Source organism: Nematolebias whitei, chromosome 5 (genome assembly GCF_014905685.2).
Source record: "Nematolebias whitei isolate Nwh7 chromosome 5, NemWhi1, whole genome shotgun sequence".
In the NCBI taxonomy this organism is placed as follows: domain Eukaryota; kingdom Metazoa; phylum Chordata; class Actinopteri; order Cyprinodontiformes; family Rivulidae; genus Nematolebias; species Nematolebias whitei.
In genome coordinates, this window is record NC_056502.1 from 8,277,011 (window position 1) to 8,294,308 (window position 17,298).

Consider the following 17,298-nt stretch of genomic DNA (forward strand, 5'->3'; position numbering starts at 1 on the left):
ACTTCTCTTTCATGTAGTCCTGCAGAAATGAGTCATCAACATTTGACCAAGGCTGATTTCATACTAAATAAGTTTAAACATCACTTTAAACATTTATCTGAGAAGAATGATTGATCCAAACTTTTGTTTGTCTGAATCTATGACAAGTGACTGAGAGAGCGAAAATATAATCGTGAACTCTTCATAAATACAAACTGGATAGATCTGGTTGTTTTGTTTTTTGCATCAAAACAGAAAGTGAAAGAGGAAGAAGTGGAAATCTCTCTCATCCTTGGCAACAGTGTTTCTGCTTATTTCAACCTCGTTTCACCTCCACGTTTTGAAATGTGGTCAAATCAGTTGCCTCTTAAAATCTATCAAATTAAATGTAAAATGCTGACGGATCGTTATTCCATCTGGTAAAGCTGTATCTGGCAGATTATGGAAAAAATTAAGACTTTGTGACATTTGTTTTTAACACTGGTGGAAGTCTATTTTTTTTTCTGTCTCATAATGTCTTTATGGTTACAGATAATCAACATTCATTTCTTATGTCTATAAATGTTTTATTGTTTCCACAATAGTTATGAAGAACTATGGAGTCCATGTCAAAGTTCATGTTCTTAATCTGTCCAATTAAGTTTGTAGAAATTAGAAAAGTGAAGGCAGAAAAACTCGAGCAGCAGTCCATCTTTTTTCATTGAGCTCTAATTCGTTTAGTCAAACTGTAGTCTCTGAAACATCCCATAATGCCTTCCTCTCTTAAGTACCTTTATGTCCGTCCCAGCTCAGTATTTTCTATCAACCTTCATCTTCATTGGAGTTGGGAGACCTTGAGGGGTGCGATGCTGCCGAAGTCTAGGAAGAAAGGTCCTTCCTGTTTGGGCAGGAAGGTGGTGGGGACGACGTTGTAGATGCCTGCTGGGACGTGGTCCGCCTCCATGTAGCAGAAGCCACATCTATAAAAAGGACAGAAACGAATCACCGAACTAACTTTCAGATTATCTGCCCTCTGTTAACTTTACTTTGACTAAATCTAGAATAATCCAGGGAGAAAGATTTTAAACACTACATTAGGACAACAGGAGGAACGGTCGTCTTCTTAACTCTGCCAGGAATTATTGACGACACTCTTTCAAATACACAATGAGGAAAAAGTTTATTGCTCATTTGATTAAATTTAAGTCTTGCTCAAATAAAACAGCAGCATTTATGGAGTATCTGGGTTTCAGGTAATTTTGTACCACTTCTTAATTCTACCCCCCCAGTATCGACATCTCCGTCTCTCTTCTAGGAGTTCCAGTAAAATGAGGGTTGTGTCTGTTGTCGGCTTGAGGTAACCACCCAGGAATACAAAAGCGCTGTTTGCATCAATATATTAATCCTTCTAATATTAACCTGTGCATCTCGACTCAAGTAGGTCGTGCAGATTTATTGTATTTTTGTTTTTTTTGCTGATTAAAAGTCAAACACTTAAAAGCACCATTTTAATGAAGACCCTGAGAAAGAATAAAATAATCAGTGTTGTAGTCATTTTCTTGGAGATTTTGATTTGTAACATCTTTCAAATGTGTTTTGATATTTCTTAAATACTCTTAATATTTTAAAAATAAGTGTTTTGTAGGTGCAGGGGTCCATTTGTAATCATGTGATCACTACTGTACCTGTAATCTCCACTGCTCTTCTTCTGGAAGGCAGCTGGGCCTGGATCACCCACCATTGACACCGTCACCATCTCAAAGCCAACACTGTACTGCCTGCAGACACAAAGCAGAATTTAAATGCACACTGATGATTTAAAGACTTTTTAGACTCACAACTTTATAATTTGTTTTGAAATCTAAGTAATTAGCATAACATTAGGGCTCTTTTTCGCTCCATTGTCCAGTTCACTCTTCATCTCTTCCTTAAATGTTTACAGCTCTGCATGGCAAACGATCACAGATATCATAAGCACCAGAGAGGGCAAACATAATCTTCTTATGCTACACAATAAAGTTAGTTACTTATTAAGCTTTCAAAAAAATAGCTTAAATTTAAAATTTGTCAAACTTATATTGTAACAACAGATAAAAATCCAATTTGCAGTGCTTACTGAAATGTGCTTGTGATTAGTAAATACAAATCAGGAATCTCACAGGCTTGACACTAAATTGCCCTTGATACTAACATTCTTGGTATTGACGTTCCTAAAACACAACCCAGTACCCCAGAGCAAACAGATAACGAGCAAAACGAATGCAGTAGTCCCTCGCTACTTCGCGGTTTGTCTATCGCGGTTTTTCAAAATAAGATTGGATGTGACACACAATTGGCTGATTTATGGATGAGCTGCCCGGTCGGCATGGAATTTTTATTTAAAATAAATTATTTTAAATTATTTAGCACCTGCTGCACATTTGTGCAGCCCATACTGCAGGAGAAACTTCCTGCTGCAGCTGATCAGCTGTTCACCGTGCAGAGCGGAGAAGTGGGCGTGGCCAAGAGCGCTTGCAGGTGGCAAAGAGCAGAGGAGGCAGGGAGCTGAAATCATGTCATTCTGTGCTCTTTTAGAGCGTTTAGAGTTTAGAAACACTGTTTAGAATATTGCAAGTATGTGAGAAGGGTTTAAAACACCTTTATATATATATATAAATATAAAAAATAAACTACTACTTACTACTTGTGCTATAACTACTTTGCGGTTTTTCACTTATCGCGGATCTTTAGGGTATGATTCTCCTGCGATAAACGCGGGACTACTGTAATATATTTTCTGCATTGTTTTATATTAGAAAAACAAATCATTGTGATGAATATTTAGAGACCACGGTAAATGTATCAGATTCAAAGTGTGGTCCTGATCTAAAATGAGACTGACCTGGATCCACGCAGCTCAATAAGGAGTGGGCCGGACCGCTCCAGGTTTATCTGATAGATCGGATTATGTTTGTAGGAGTCCTTATAGTTTCCACATCCACCAGCACTGAGGCCTTTCCACTGGCCGTTGATCTGAAGACAGAGGCACAAATAAAATCACCTGCGTTAGAGTGAAAAGCAGGACATGGCAACAAAATAAACTCTTTTTAAAAAATCACTAGTAAATTCATTAATTAGTAAAGTCATTAGTTCTAAATGATTAAGTGTCACTGTAGCGTTTTAATGGCAGCCTGCAAGCTACACAAGATTAACTACAATTGTCTTTTCAAAGAATTACATTTACAAATTCTAGAACAAGGGCTGGTTTTAGCTTTGTGGTTTTAATGTTGATTCGACTTTTACGAGAAGGTTTTATTCATGTTTTACGTTTTATTGAGTCTCTTAACTTTCACCTTCATCTGTTGGTTTGAACTTTTGACAATGCAAAAACAGGAACAAGCTCTCGGGGATTGTCAGGATGTGCAGCAAAACTGCTGGCACAGCCCTACAGAACCTCACTGACCTACACAAGACGAGGTCAGTGAACGAGGCCAGGCTGATTCTGGCAGATCCTGATCACCCACTCCATGGTGAGTTCAGGTTGTTTCCACCTGGACGCAGGTATCTGCTGCCCAGATGTGGAACGAACAGACTGAAAAACTTGTTCATTCACAGTGATGATTTCTGTTACTTTAATATCTTAATGTCTAGTATGGATGTTTTATATCTCTACTGACTGTGAAACTAATTGCCTCTCAGGGATAATAAAGATTCTTGAACTTGAACTACTATACTGTACAACAATAAGTCCAACCTGTAGATGAAACACGTACCCTTTTTGTATGAGTGAAGGGGTTTGGTATCTTGGAGAAGGTGAATTTGCATCCAGTGTACACCTACAAACAAAAAAAAACAAGTGCTCACTGTTAACAGAAAACTTACTTTATGAAAGAACAAAAGAAGCAACCTAACAAACACAACAAAAATACAACTGAAAACTGCCTATTTAATGTCAGGGGGTTTGTTTGCTAACAAAGAGATGCATGTTTTCCTATTTTCTGTATTAAGCTTGAAACAAAGTTAGCATATGTGCTGAAAAAAATAATCATATTTTAAATTCAGCCTTGTTCTGGCAGAGGAGCACTGCAGAATGAATGAAGTTTAATGCTTAGATCTTGAGTTGATACTCGTCAGTAAAAGAGGTTTAGTCAGTTATTCTCCAGATGAATCTTCAGCAGAAAGTGATCTGAGCTGAAGGGGGATGAGGACGTTTTCACGCTTGGCTTGTTGGAGGAGAGAAAGAGAAAGCTTGCAGTAATTACAGCAACTGTAATGTGGTTGAACACAAAACGCAGGGACACACAAACAGTCAACACAGCTTACAGCCAAGACGTGTAAAGAATGCATGTTTTGTTTAATGAGTTATTTCAGTATAAATGGCCTCCAAAAGCCCCTTTTTTCCAGTTAGGAGGGAAAGTCTATGAATAATAAATGATTAAAGAGAAGTATTTGGGTCACACATGTGCACACCCATCAGCAGAAACACGCATAAAAAAAAACAACTCCCTGGACTAGTTTCAGGGAACTGACATTTATCAAACGAGTGTGTTTAGAAGTACAATATGACAGGTGAATTATCATTTACACAAAGAAGAGAAAGAAACGGTGCCAAGTGGCTGAGAATATATTTGTAAAAACAAACAGAACAGAACAAGCAGACATTCTTCTCACTGCAGAACGAGCGAGTCCAGATTGCTGTGAGCAGTGTTCCCCTTGCACTTGTCCGGACCAACGGGAAGTCTTACCAGAACAAAAAGTAACACATATTAAAATAAACATAAAATTTGATTGAGGAGTCTGAAACTATTGACACGTTGAAGTCTTTTCATGTGTCATGAGCACAGCTGGTGTCAGATTATCTTGGTTTCATTAATCAGATGGTAAGTTTGAAAGTAAATATGAAATACCAGCACACGACCTGCGTTCTTTGTTCTGGAACAACGGCAGCAGTTTTAGTGTGGACGCTACTAAATCTGCAGAGAAACACAGCAGCTAAATGCTGGGCATTTTTTAGCTATACCACCATTTTGTCACTAAGCCAGTTAAAATTATGTAAAAAAGTTGATTCATGTCCATGATGTACTGAAACTTGGATTTAAATGAAACTAGAGAAACTGCATTTCCTGCAAAAGTGCAGTGTGAATGCTTACCGCAGAAGAACTTGCTGAAAAACTGTTGACATTAGCTAAAAACATGCTGAAATGTAGCTGAAATGAAGAACAAGCCTAAAGTTGCAGAAGAAAGCTGAAAGAACACATATTTGCTGAATTAGATTTAAACAAGCAGAAATGAGCACAGAAATTAGGAAAATTAGCTAAAAAAAAAAAAAGCTGAAATTTGCAAAAATAGCTCAAAAGTAGCTGAAAAGGCAGAAATAATCTTAAACTACCAAAATGAAGTGGAAAGAACGGAAATTAGTTTTAATAAAGGTGGAATTAGTTGAAAAAGCAAAAATTTGCATAAAACAGCTAAATAGTAGCTGAAATAGCAGAAAAAACTGAAACAAGCATAACAAGCTGAAATTAGCAAAAATAAGTTAATTTGCCTAAAAGCAGCAGAAATTACCACAAAAAAAAACGTGAATTTATCTGAAAATGGCTGAAATTAGCTAAAAATGCTAAAAAGTTAGCTGAAAAGGAAGTGCAAGCTTAAATTAGCAGAAGTAGAAAGAACACATTTGCCCAATTAGGCTGAAAGAAGCAGGAATGAACACAAATGCATGGAAATTATCTGAAAAAAGGCTTACATTAGTAACAACAACAACAACAAAAAGCAGCCGAATAGTAGCGAAAAATGCAGAAAAAAAGCTGAAATTACAAAGTAGGGAGAGCACATTTTTGCTGAGTTGGGCTGAAAGAAGTTTAAATGAGTGCAAAAATGTGGAATTAGCTGAAAAGCTTAAATTAGTAGGAAAAACAGCTAAATAGTAGCTGAAATAGTAGAAAAAGCTGAAACCTGCATAGCTGAAAGGAGCATAGCAAGCTGAAATTAGCAGAAAGAAGATAGAAGATACAAAAATGTTGTAGTTAGCAGAAAGAACCTGAAAGGAGCACAACACAGCTGAAAAAAAACAGCTGAAAGTAGCAGATTTTTTTTTTTCAACAAGGAATCTGAAAGAAGCTGAACCAGAACAAAATGTGAAAGGAGCAGTAAAACTTCGTAAACTGATCTAAAGATTTGAAGGATGTAAAATGAGCTCAAATCATTTTCTATAAGGAAAAAAACTGGCAGAAAAAGGCTAAATATCTCAAAAAGCCAAAGTTGCACCAATACCAAAAGTCAAAGCAGGATTGTCCTGAAACAGATTAACGTTTTAATTTATGGTTTATTGAAATAGCTCGAAAACTGCGGGATGAGAAAAGTGCCGAAAAACGTACGTCAAGAAAAATGGATCACAATAGTGTGAATGCTTCATAAACATTCACACAATAAAACATTCAAATGTTTGAATCACTCACATTATTCTTTTTATTTCACTACTGTTTTTGTCATTTTCTGTGGCAGATGACAAAATGATTTTAAAATGATCAAACACTAAATATTACAATAAAATGAAACTAATTTATAAAATAAGTTCAAACTAAAAGGTTCAAGCTTTAAAATAAAGCTCAACCTGATGCCTCTCACCCGCAGCGTGTAGTTGATCGTGTTCTGCTTCTCGTACTGAGAAACCACCAGAGTGAAGGTATGAGTTCCTGCAGTGGTCAGCCTCATCTTTGTCAGGTAGTGGGGGCTGTTGATGCGGATCCCATCGATGTAAGGTGGGGGCTCCGCTGTGGAGGAAACCAGATACATGATATACAGCGACGAACTCAAGGGACAGCAAAGTTGAGGTTGACCTTTCTTCAGTCTCATGAGGTTTATCCCATCACTGAAAGTGGAGGAACAGATATTTTTGATTGATTATTTAGATGAAGAATTCTTTACGGTCTTAACTTCTCTTTGTAAATTGAGCAGTGTGTCATAGAAATTGGCTTTCTCTTATTGACTAATGTTTCTTCAGGGCACCTGACCTTGCTGTGTGAAATAAAGGTGTAACAGACAAACTGCTGATGTGGATCATCTACAGTTCCACTGTCACAGTTCAGCGGTTCAGAGACAAAAAAAAAACAACAGTTTTTTAACGATTCTATCAAACTCACCTGGGTAATAAACCTTCTTGCCATCAGTCTTGTAAACAACCAGCGTGATAAACTCCCTGTTTTGAGCAAAATCATCCTGGGAAAACAAGCAAACAGCCATCAGATTAATCAAGACATTCTAATAGAAAATGACTTTATTACTACAGAATTAGGCTTGAATGAAAAATAAATCTGTCAGGACGTCCTGACCTTGTCAGTGATGTGTCTGGTGAGCAGCACCCATACAGCAGCGCCCCCTGCTGGACACTGAACCTCCAGCTTGTACTGAGGATTGTTTGCAAGACTGTAGACGTCCTTCACTGGTCCCAGCTTTCCATCCCAGCTACTGTAGGAGGTAAACGGACAGGAAAATAAACTTGAGACAGTTTGCCTTCTAAAAACATTAAATTCCACTTTTTTATTTTTTAATTTACAGATTTACATGAAATTAAATATTCCATATTACAAGCATCTTTCCATTTTCCAATCTTTTATCAATTGCGGTCATTTTCAAATTTTACAATGACACTTCTTCACTGTGGAAGCCCCACACAAACTGATAGAACATTCTTCTTGGTTTCCACTTAGCTTACACATATTCCCAAGAGTCGCGTAGCGTCTCAATAACCCAAAATAGAAAAGATAAGAACATCAGAACCAGGGGAGCTTAAAAGGAGAAAAAGGTAAATAATAATTAAGAGGGGGAAACAGGAAAAAAAGGAAAACAGTATTACAACATTCCCCAGTTGGGAGAAGAAGTCATGACAGAGAAGTTATTAAAATCCAACTCTAGTTGGGGTTGCATTGTTCCAAAATCGGTAAAATTGATCTCTTTGAATGGAGTACAGGTTAACTTTTCCATCTTGAGTATTTCTAAGGTAAAATCCAACCACCCTTCCACTGTAGGAGGGGTTGTGTTGAGCCATTTTCTAGTCATATTTTTCTTGGTCGCCACTAAGAGGGATAAGAGGGATTTCTGTTCCAGGATAGCAACATCAGCAAAGTCAAGAGTCACAAAACTGAACAGTATTTCAATTAAGGTTTTATGAATGTCTCTCCAGTAAGTACTTACTTTAGGACACCCCCAGAACACATGGTAATGATTGGCTTCTTCCGAGCAACATTCCACATTTTAAACACAATGTTGGTTAAAAAAAAAAAAAAGTAAAAATAGGAATTGAGGACTGTTTTCTTTGCAGAAGTCAGGTAAACACTACAATAAAACTGCAACTTCATGCAACTTATTCAAATGATGACGCGATATCCTGAAGTCTGTGACATGTTTTAGTCAAAATGCAACATAAATAAAGTCTGAAAAGCTTTTTGTAACATCTACTTTCGACCTATCTACAATTTTGGATTTTTCTTCATGAATAAAAATTACAAAAAAATACAAATGTTATTATGGAGTTGGTAATTACTTCACACATACTAACAGGCACAGAAAAAAGGATTTGACATAGAATATTATTTTTTAAATTGTGCAGCAATTAGTACCCAAAACTTAAATATGATAAAGTATTCACGCACATACCTATGAATACAGGAGGAATCCTTAAACAATCCAGGGCTCCAGCTTAAGTAGATGACATCATAGTATTGACAAAGATCCTCCCAAGAAATCCAGAAAACGCCTGGATTTAAACAAAATTAGAAAAAATGAGAATTTCCAATTATTATTATTTTTTATAATTTAAATGACTTCAAGTGTCAATGATAAATGACGCCGTTTCAATTCCCTAAATATACAGGAGTTACATTTCCTTGTCTTGAACTTTTTTGAACCAACAGAAAATGCTCCACATCTTGGGATTTTTTTTTCCCCAACAGCAGCTACAAAAATGACTTGAGTTTTAAACTTAGAATGCCATTTCCTCTGCTTAAAGATAAAATATTGATCCACCGTTATCAAACTTCTGTGCTGTCTTGGGGTCAAAGTTGAGGTATTTGAGGAGCTCAGGAGTCCAGCTTTTCTCGTCGCGCTCGCTGTAGCGTCCCTTCCACCGCAGATGGCTCCACGGATTCTTCAGCTGCAGAAAACGCATTCCCTACAACAAAAATAAACAAGAAGACGGTAAACTTACGTTTTCATGCATAATTTACAGTCACATCAGTAAAGTGACTGACTCTGCACCACTTGCAGTTATCAAGAGTTCAATGCGGGAAAGTACAAAATGTTTTAAAACTGTTGTTCTTTTTTACACTTGGGATGAACAGACGAGCTTCTGACAGCAGAATATTAAACTCATAACTCTGACCTTGTATTCCCTGATGTCAAGAACTGCATAGGCGTGTGTTGGCACTAAACCCCATCTCTCTCCTTCTTCCTCGGTCATCACCCCTGTTGCTGTGGTGATGAGAACGTCGCCCTTGTGAAATCTGAAAACGAAACGTGATGCAAACAGAGAGGCATGATGAAGAAATTCTGAGGAAAGAGGAAGGGCCGAAGTCATTTGCAGCTGAATCTATAAAGTCTGCATGCATATTGTCATGTTGATCACCTCTGAAAGAGCATGCGGAACGTGTCTTCCTTGTTAAAGGACTGATTGTCAGAGTGCATAGCAATGCGCTCGGGGATCCAGCCGGTGAGAGCGTGCAGATCAATATTCTGTGAAAAGAATTGAAGAACAAATAAGTTTTATTGACAACTGTCAGATTTTGATGAAACTGAACTGGTGTGCTGAAAAGAAGTGGCTGGAAAAATTATCTATCCAAACACATGCATGAAATACGTTTCATTTTCAAAATGCTGCACAAATGATCACTTGTTTTTAAATAAATGTCTTTTTCTTTTTCTTTAAAGAGTCAAAATGAGCAGATTTAACACAGCAGGTAGATTTACCACAAGTTACATTCTCAAGTTTGTCCCCATTTACTCACAGAGTTGGAGCCGGGAAAATCATAGCCGCCCATCACTTTCATGTAAGCCTTCTCTATCAGAGACACCCAGAGCTCATTTCTGTTGCTGGAATAGGAGCACAGCAGCTCTCCGTTACGATCCACTGGGAGGTAGTCATCTATAATCACCTACAAGAGAAGTATACTGTTGATTAGATGAACATTGTATGGATAAGTTCAACTGACGTAAACAAATCAAAATTCATTCAACCTTTATTTAGACAGGTTAATCCCATTGAGCCTCGGGGACTCATTTACAAGAGAGACCTGAATTTTTTTTAACAAAGAGCGATGACAACAGTGGACAACAAAGACAACAACAGAAAATCATAAAAGATGCGTACAAATTTATTTATTCATTTATTTAACAAGTTAAAATAAAATGGCAACAAAAAGGACAATCAAAAGGAAAAGTGGCGAAAAAAAACCCAGCTAAAATACGAGGAAGTGTAGAAAACTAAAAACAGGAACATGTCTGCATTGGTTTTTGCCAGGAACTTAACAAATGTTTAATAATATTACTAATTAATTATTAATACTACTAATAACATATGTTGATTTTATTAGCTAGTTGCATTGTCTGTAAATACACTGTGTGGCAAATAAACTAGAGAAGTTCTAGAGAGTTTTAAAGTTTCGTGATGAAAATAAAAGAACAAAAGTGATTTGAACTTCTCAGTCTGTACACACTACTGGATTAAAAGCAATTCTCCCTCTTGGATTCAATTTGCTTTAATATCTTGACTTTATTTTTACAACACTACTTTATATTTTAATTACTTTTTATTGTTGTCTGTACTTGTTGTCCGTCTAAAACAGGTCTCTTTTGAAAACGAGTCCTCATGACTCAATGAAACCACCTGTATAAATAAAGTTTAAATCAAGTTTAAAAATGTGCAGAGACAAATACACTCCTTTTTTCACTTTCAGTGTAAAAAAAATCATATACTGTACTTGAAGTGGAAACAAGAACAATGCTTATTTCCTCAAGCAATACGATGTGAACTCAAACAATGCATGTGACACAACTGACCTTTTTATTTATTTACGCATAAAATCACACACCACGCCCATAAATAGTTTCCAAGCTATTTCTGGCCAGCATGTTTGTAAATTAGTTCGATTGGTACTTTATGCTGTGATAGCGACATAAAATATTCTCAGGTGTCGGGATGACTGCAGAGCACAGCTTAAACTTTGGTAGATATGAAAACGGTTTCAACTAAGTGTATTTCCCATAAACCAGAAGTATCGTATTTTCCACCGTACAAGTCGCTCCGTCCTATAAGTCGCGTCAGTCCATATTTGTGTAATAAAGTGGATAAATCCATAAATATATCGCTTTGCCATATACGTCGCATCTTTTATGTGTCACCGCTGACGCGTCGCATTTGTTACGCGTCACCGCTGGAAATGTGGGACGGTGTTGTGCCAAAAATCGATGGGCTGCCAAATGGCAGCCGCGGGAACGTGCATGGGAGGACTTTAACAAGAATTTAACAAAATTAGCATTTAAAAACAATTGTTTGTTTGCTCGAGATTATAGTAAATGTGTGTCTCAGTCTAACGTTTGCTTAATAAATGCACTTTGACTGTAAAAACAAATGTATTTTAAAAATCGATATGCAGAAGTAAACGCGTGCATGTGTCGAGTTGCTGTGCAAATTTAACAAGATAAACGCTTAAAAACAATTGTTTGTTTGCTCAAGGTTATAGTAAATGTGTGTCTCAGTCTAACGTTTGCTTAATAAATGCACTTTAATGGTCAAATCAGCTGCATTTCAAAAATAGTTTCGCTGCCTCGGTGCTCCGTGAACGTGCTGAGGGAGGAAAAAGGACGAGGAACGCGGTTCGTTTCTTTGAAATTTCACAAGAAAAGCCCCTAAACAATTATTTTTTTTGCTTGAAATTATAGCAAAGGTGTGTCTCAGATTAACGTTTGCGTAAAAAATGCACTTTAATGGTCAACTCAGCTGCATTTCACCTGAGCGGTGCAGCTGGTTTGACAGTTCCAAGCAGCGAGCAGAAGGAAGGTGGGGAGTTATGGCAAGCCGATTATATCATTAAAAGTTGGTGAAGATTCTCAGTCATCCAGGACATGGTAAATTCAAAAAAGTTCAAGAAAAAAACAAAGTATAAAGTATAATAAATAAAGTCCAGTTGTTTTTGTCTTGAACTTTTTTGAATTTGTCTTTATAGCCACTTTTTCCTATTACATGATACAACAGCATGCCATACAGCCATCAAGTGGCTCAAAGTGGTACTGCTTAAAAAATCAGCATGAATGAAAACGGTTATATTTCAGTCAGAAACTGGTTTATACATATGGGGGAAAAAATCCATAAATACGTCGCTTCGGCCTGTAAGTCACAGGGCATGCAAATTACGCAAAAAACTGTGACTTACAGGCTGAATAATACGGTAGGTATGAAACAATCTAAACCCCAAAATTTCATCGCAAAATACTGACTTTGAGCGTGTGCATTATTAACTGGAAAAAGGTCAGTTACAGTCTTTAATCTTTAGTCTGTGTGATTTGTTTTTGCTCGTTTCATGGTGTTTTATCAGTAGAGATGACCCAGTTTAGAAGTCCAACCTTTCTGGGAACTCCATTGATGTGAAGTTTAACCATGTACTTGCCACATGGGTTGTACTCTGGTTCCCCTCGTCTGTTCTGAGGGTAGATTATGCTGTAACACACAAATTCACAAAAAAAGTTTCTGGGTTGAGTTTTTGATCAGTAGTTGTGAATTGGGATGACAAAATAATCCAGCACTCAGCTCATTAAACAGAGAACCTTCTGATTTGTTTTAAACAAGAAGAGGTAAAATGGTAAGTAGTTATGGTTACAAAACACATTAAGTGAAAAGTATCCATGTGCCAGATTTAGAACAAGACAAAAGGAACAAAATATATAAAAGATAATGCCGTACCTGGTGATGAGTTTTTTGTTGTAGCGCCTCTCATAAGCAGCACTTATTGCCAGTGATGCCACAAACGAACAGTCAGAGACTACCGTCTAGATAAACATGGGTAAACACATAAAAACTACATCAACTGTACATAGTAATAAAAATAAAATTTTTCCAAAGTAAGAGTTATTACTATCAGAAAGCTTCCAAACAATGTGAGTGATAAAAACTAACTGCTGAATTTTTATAAAACTGAGATTTTTTTAAAAACCTACCATGAAGGTGCATATTACCAAAAAAAAAAAAAAAAAAAAGAAGGTGCATATCTGTGATGATACTGTGCCATCTACTGGATGCATTTAAGTAGCGCTTGTAAAATATAGAAATATCAGCTCAGGCACAGGAAATCCACTGGAGCGTTACAAATATGCTGAAGAATCATTTCGACTAACTGTACAAACTGAAGCCTTCTTCAAACACCCAACCTTTAAAAACAGAATGTAAAGTAACACCCACCTGTTTGATGCTGAAGCTGGACACAGACATGATCATGGTGGGATTATTGCTAATCTCATCTGGACGAACCCAGCGAGAGAAGATGGCTTTCTGTTTGGGTGATAAAGCAAGTTTCCCCGTTTTGTCCCTGCAAGAAATAAAAAAGAAAATAAATAGTTCAGATATATTCAGTACAGCCAGTAACACATCTGTTAAATATATAAATATTTTTACTTAACATACAGAGCACTTTTTGGTTTTACATATTGGGCACATGAACCATTTTAGTTTGTTCCTCATATCTGTGTACACTGTTACAGATTACATAGTATTTTAATGACTAATAAAGAGATCGATAAAAATAAATAACGGCTTAAACTTACGAGAAAGGTACAGGGAAGGCAAACCGCTCCTTCAGGTCAACATTCATGAAGGGCACATAGGCAATGGTGTTGATTGTAGATGTACTCCTGAAAGGTTTAGTAGACCATAAAAGCTTTAAAATAATAAAATGATTATAGGTGGTAGTTCTGTAAAAACAAGATTTTTGGGGAGCTTATTTATTATGTGGTAACTTGTAAAAACTTAATCGTCTCACCTGAGCACTTCGATCTCCTCTGCTGTGTAGCGCTGGCCCTGGGGCTCACTGGACTGGACTGGCCGGACTGGTTGGGGTTGTTGTCGGTCATGGAGGGTAAAGTCTGGCCCGAGGGGGAAAAACTGTCGAGCAGGTCCTCCTGCACTGGCACCACCACTCGACTTTGCACCAGAAGGTCCCACCCTGTCCTGAGTCTGGGAAGAAGTTAATTTGGACTGGGATTCTTTGAGACCCTCCGCTCTGAAAATGACAGCAATTTTTAAAAATAATATTTAAACGCAAAGTCAACAAAGAGACAAGAAATTTCCCATTTTCTTATAACAACCTGTTAATTTATTATTTTTTTTACTTGTTTTGTTTTATAAACAATTTATGAATTAAATGTAAACATCCATCCATTATCTTTTACCCACTTCTTCCATTTAGGTCATGGGGGTCGCCCATGTCCAGCAATCACTGTGCAAGGGGTGGGGGACACCCTGGACAGGTCGCAAGTCCATCACAGGGACACATAGAGACAAATGAGACAAACAACCATTCACTCTCTCATTCACACCTAGGGACAATTTAGAGTTACCAATCAGTCTAACATGCTTGTTTTTGGTCTGTGGGAGGAAACTGGAGTACCCGGAGAAAACCCACGCATGCACGGAGAGAACATGCAAACTCCACCCAGAAAGGCCCCTGGACCGGGGTTTGAGCCGGGGACCTGCTCGCTGAGAGGCAGCAGCTCTACCAACTGAGCCACCGTGCTGCCCTAAATGTAAACAGTATTACCAAATTATCTTAGCAACATTTCACTTTGTATGAATTTCTTCCTTAAGATTTAAATTTGTAACAAGAAGCATAAAGAAGTATTGAAAATGAAAGTGACACAAATTATATAGAGCTATACAGATAGATTTACATCTTTGGTACCGACACAAAGAAAACACAAAGAGTTCAACTGTCATAGCAGACACTCTGGTTTAACGCAATAACTAACCTTTCCAAAGCTTGTCGAGCCAGCTGCTTCAACTTGGTCTGAAGTGCTTGGTCTGATGTCTCATTTGACTGTTGGAAAAACAAATGGAGAAACATTTGTGAGTAAAAGCCAATGAAAACTTCACCACAGTAAACAGAAAATAAAAAGCTAAGAGAATTACTGTTTTAATGCACAGCTCCACGGCCTGAGTGTACAGTTCAATGGCTTCATCGTCGTTCCCCTTCTCATCTTCCTCAAAGGCCTGGGTAACCAGGAAGTGCGCACGCTCTAGATCTACCTGCTCCCGGGACTTCAGTGGGTCACATTTCTGCGACTTGACTGGGGTCACAGGCAAAAGAAAGCAATGGTTAAACCAGTGAATTAACTTGACTGGTTGGACTGGGGTCCAGTTAAGTACATAATGTAGTGTTGAATGCTTTTATTTTAATAAACTAAAAATAATAAGGTTCATATTCATGCTTATGTTCAGCTGAAATAAAATTTAGGAATCATCAATCATTTGCTAAAAGGTAAAATAATTCACTTTACTCATTTTGAACAACGCAGAACAGTAACACTTCCCATTTGGATTCACCTCATTAAGTTTCCAAGCTGATACTAGGACAGCCTTATTCAGTAGTTTAGAATTTTACTTCTACAAAAGTTTTAATATTATAAAAGGTACTCATTAAAATGTCAAGGAGGTCGGTAAATAAAAATTACAATGTAAGATATAAATGCCACACAACACTTTTTTCATCTATGATAATTTATCCATAACATAAAAATTTGTCAGCAAAGTTGGTGAACGGCTGTGAACCACCACATGTATTTATTTATCTGTGGAAACAGCTCATGGGACTGACAACAGATAAACAACAGAGACATCCATGGATGATCCAAATGGGAATGAGATGTCCGAAAATTTTTGATGTAGGGTACATATTTTAACTCTGATTTGTTGAGTAAAGTATTCAGATAAACTTCCATGTTGTTGAAGGTGAATTCAGCCCACTGCTTTGTTTACAATGAGAGTAAACAAACGCTGAGTGATATGCATTTCATAACTGCATATTTGCTAAACCACTAGAGAGAACACCTTCATATGCCCCAGTCTGATAAAAGTTTAGCATTGCCTTTTTAAATTATTGATTTCAGCTCCTTTAACTTTACAACAAACAGTAAAAACAAATAACTACACACACCATTCAATGATTGTCCAACAAATGAGAAAACTAGCAGCCTGTTGTCTCTCACACCCAAGTAAACACACTCAGGACATGGTAAATACAAAATTAAAAAAATGGCAAATAAAAATCAAAACTACTGAATTCTATTCTGTAGCTGAAAATGGTTAGCTTCTTATCTGGGAAGCTTTCTCACATCAAAACTGGAGTGTGTGGCGTTCAAAGCTTTAATGGAAGCTTCAATTACACCAAAAGTTTCCTGTGTGATAAAATATACAGCTAATGAGAAAACTATATAAACAGCTATGGTAGTTGTAGACCTACCTGCATTGTGAAGGGCCTGGACCCGATCCAAGTACTCATTCACCTTGTCCTGGAGTTCGTCCAGTTTGGATCCTGCCATGCCAGCATATATGAGAGCCTGGGCTGCCTCCTGAAACATGTCGCCTAAGAGTTGGTTATTTAAATAAACAAAAAACATTCAGAGTGGCATCACCGATATCATTACTGTTATTGTAAGCTAGGAATGGCCAATTGAAACATTTAATGAATTCTTAAGTACATAAGAATTTATTTTAAGAATTTTACAAGAGTACATATCAGTTTCAACTTCACAGTGTAAGGTAAGCTAAATGCTAACTTGTAGCAGCAGTTAACTTGATGCATTTCTTCGTGACATACATACCTTATAATAAAACACCGCCTCATTATATTTGGCATTTTGGTCATAGGTTACAGCTATTTTGGCAAATTTGACAGCATCGTGTTCCAGCGCCGTACAGTCCATTCTGAACGAAACTTGTCAATGTGACAGGGTGCCCGTTAGCCAGCAAACTGGACGGCTAACAGTAGTTATCGTCATTCACCAAACTAGCAAATTGTCTGTCTTCATTCAACGTCAAGTTTATTTTATCACCTCGGACAATGCATAGCGAAGGTAATTCTGAGCAGCGACTTCAGCTCAGTAGCTGAAAATGTCCACCCGGATAAAAGTTTTCCCTCTTTTCATTAAGATAAATGACAACTACATTAGCCACCATCAAAACAACCGAGTAATTTCCGGGAAACACTTTTCGCGCAGTCGCAGTAAAGGACCCGGGCCCAGGAATTTGCTGCTGCGTTCAAATACAGTCAAACAAAATGCCATCTCAGCTTTCTTCAATAGTGTAAAAAAAAAAAATACTGT

The 17,298-nt window shown here is 37.3% G+C and overlaps 1 protein-coding gene across 1 annotated transcript; it reads right to left on the reverse strand.

The window, feature by feature from the left end:
- Window positions 1-577: 577 nt before the first annotated feature.
- Window positions 578-17,004, reverse strand: capn7 (calpain 7). The gene is made up of 21 exons (XM_037676769.1): window positions 16,798-17,004; window positions 16,437-16,545; window positions 15,107-15,264; window positions 14,947-15,014; window positions 13,962-14,201; window positions 13,747-13,833; window positions 13,385-13,511; window positions 12,890-12,975; window positions 12,553-12,646; window positions 9,939-10,085; window positions 9,560-9,666; window positions 9,317-9,437; window positions 8,962-9,106; window positions 8,593-8,692; window positions 7,269-7,404; window positions 7,080-7,155; window positions 6,565-6,710; window positions 3,711-3,773; window positions 2,840-2,970; window positions 1,644-1,736; window positions 578-938 (listed from the first exon to the last, which is right to left on the reverse strand). The coding sequence occupies exons 1-21, from the start codon at window positions 16,897-16,899 to the stop codon at window positions 794-796; spliced, it is 2,481 nt and encodes an 826-aa protein (XP_037532697.1). The 5' UTR covers window positions 16,900-17,004; the 3' UTR covers window positions 578-793.
- Window positions 17,005-17,298: the final 294 nt, after the last annotated feature.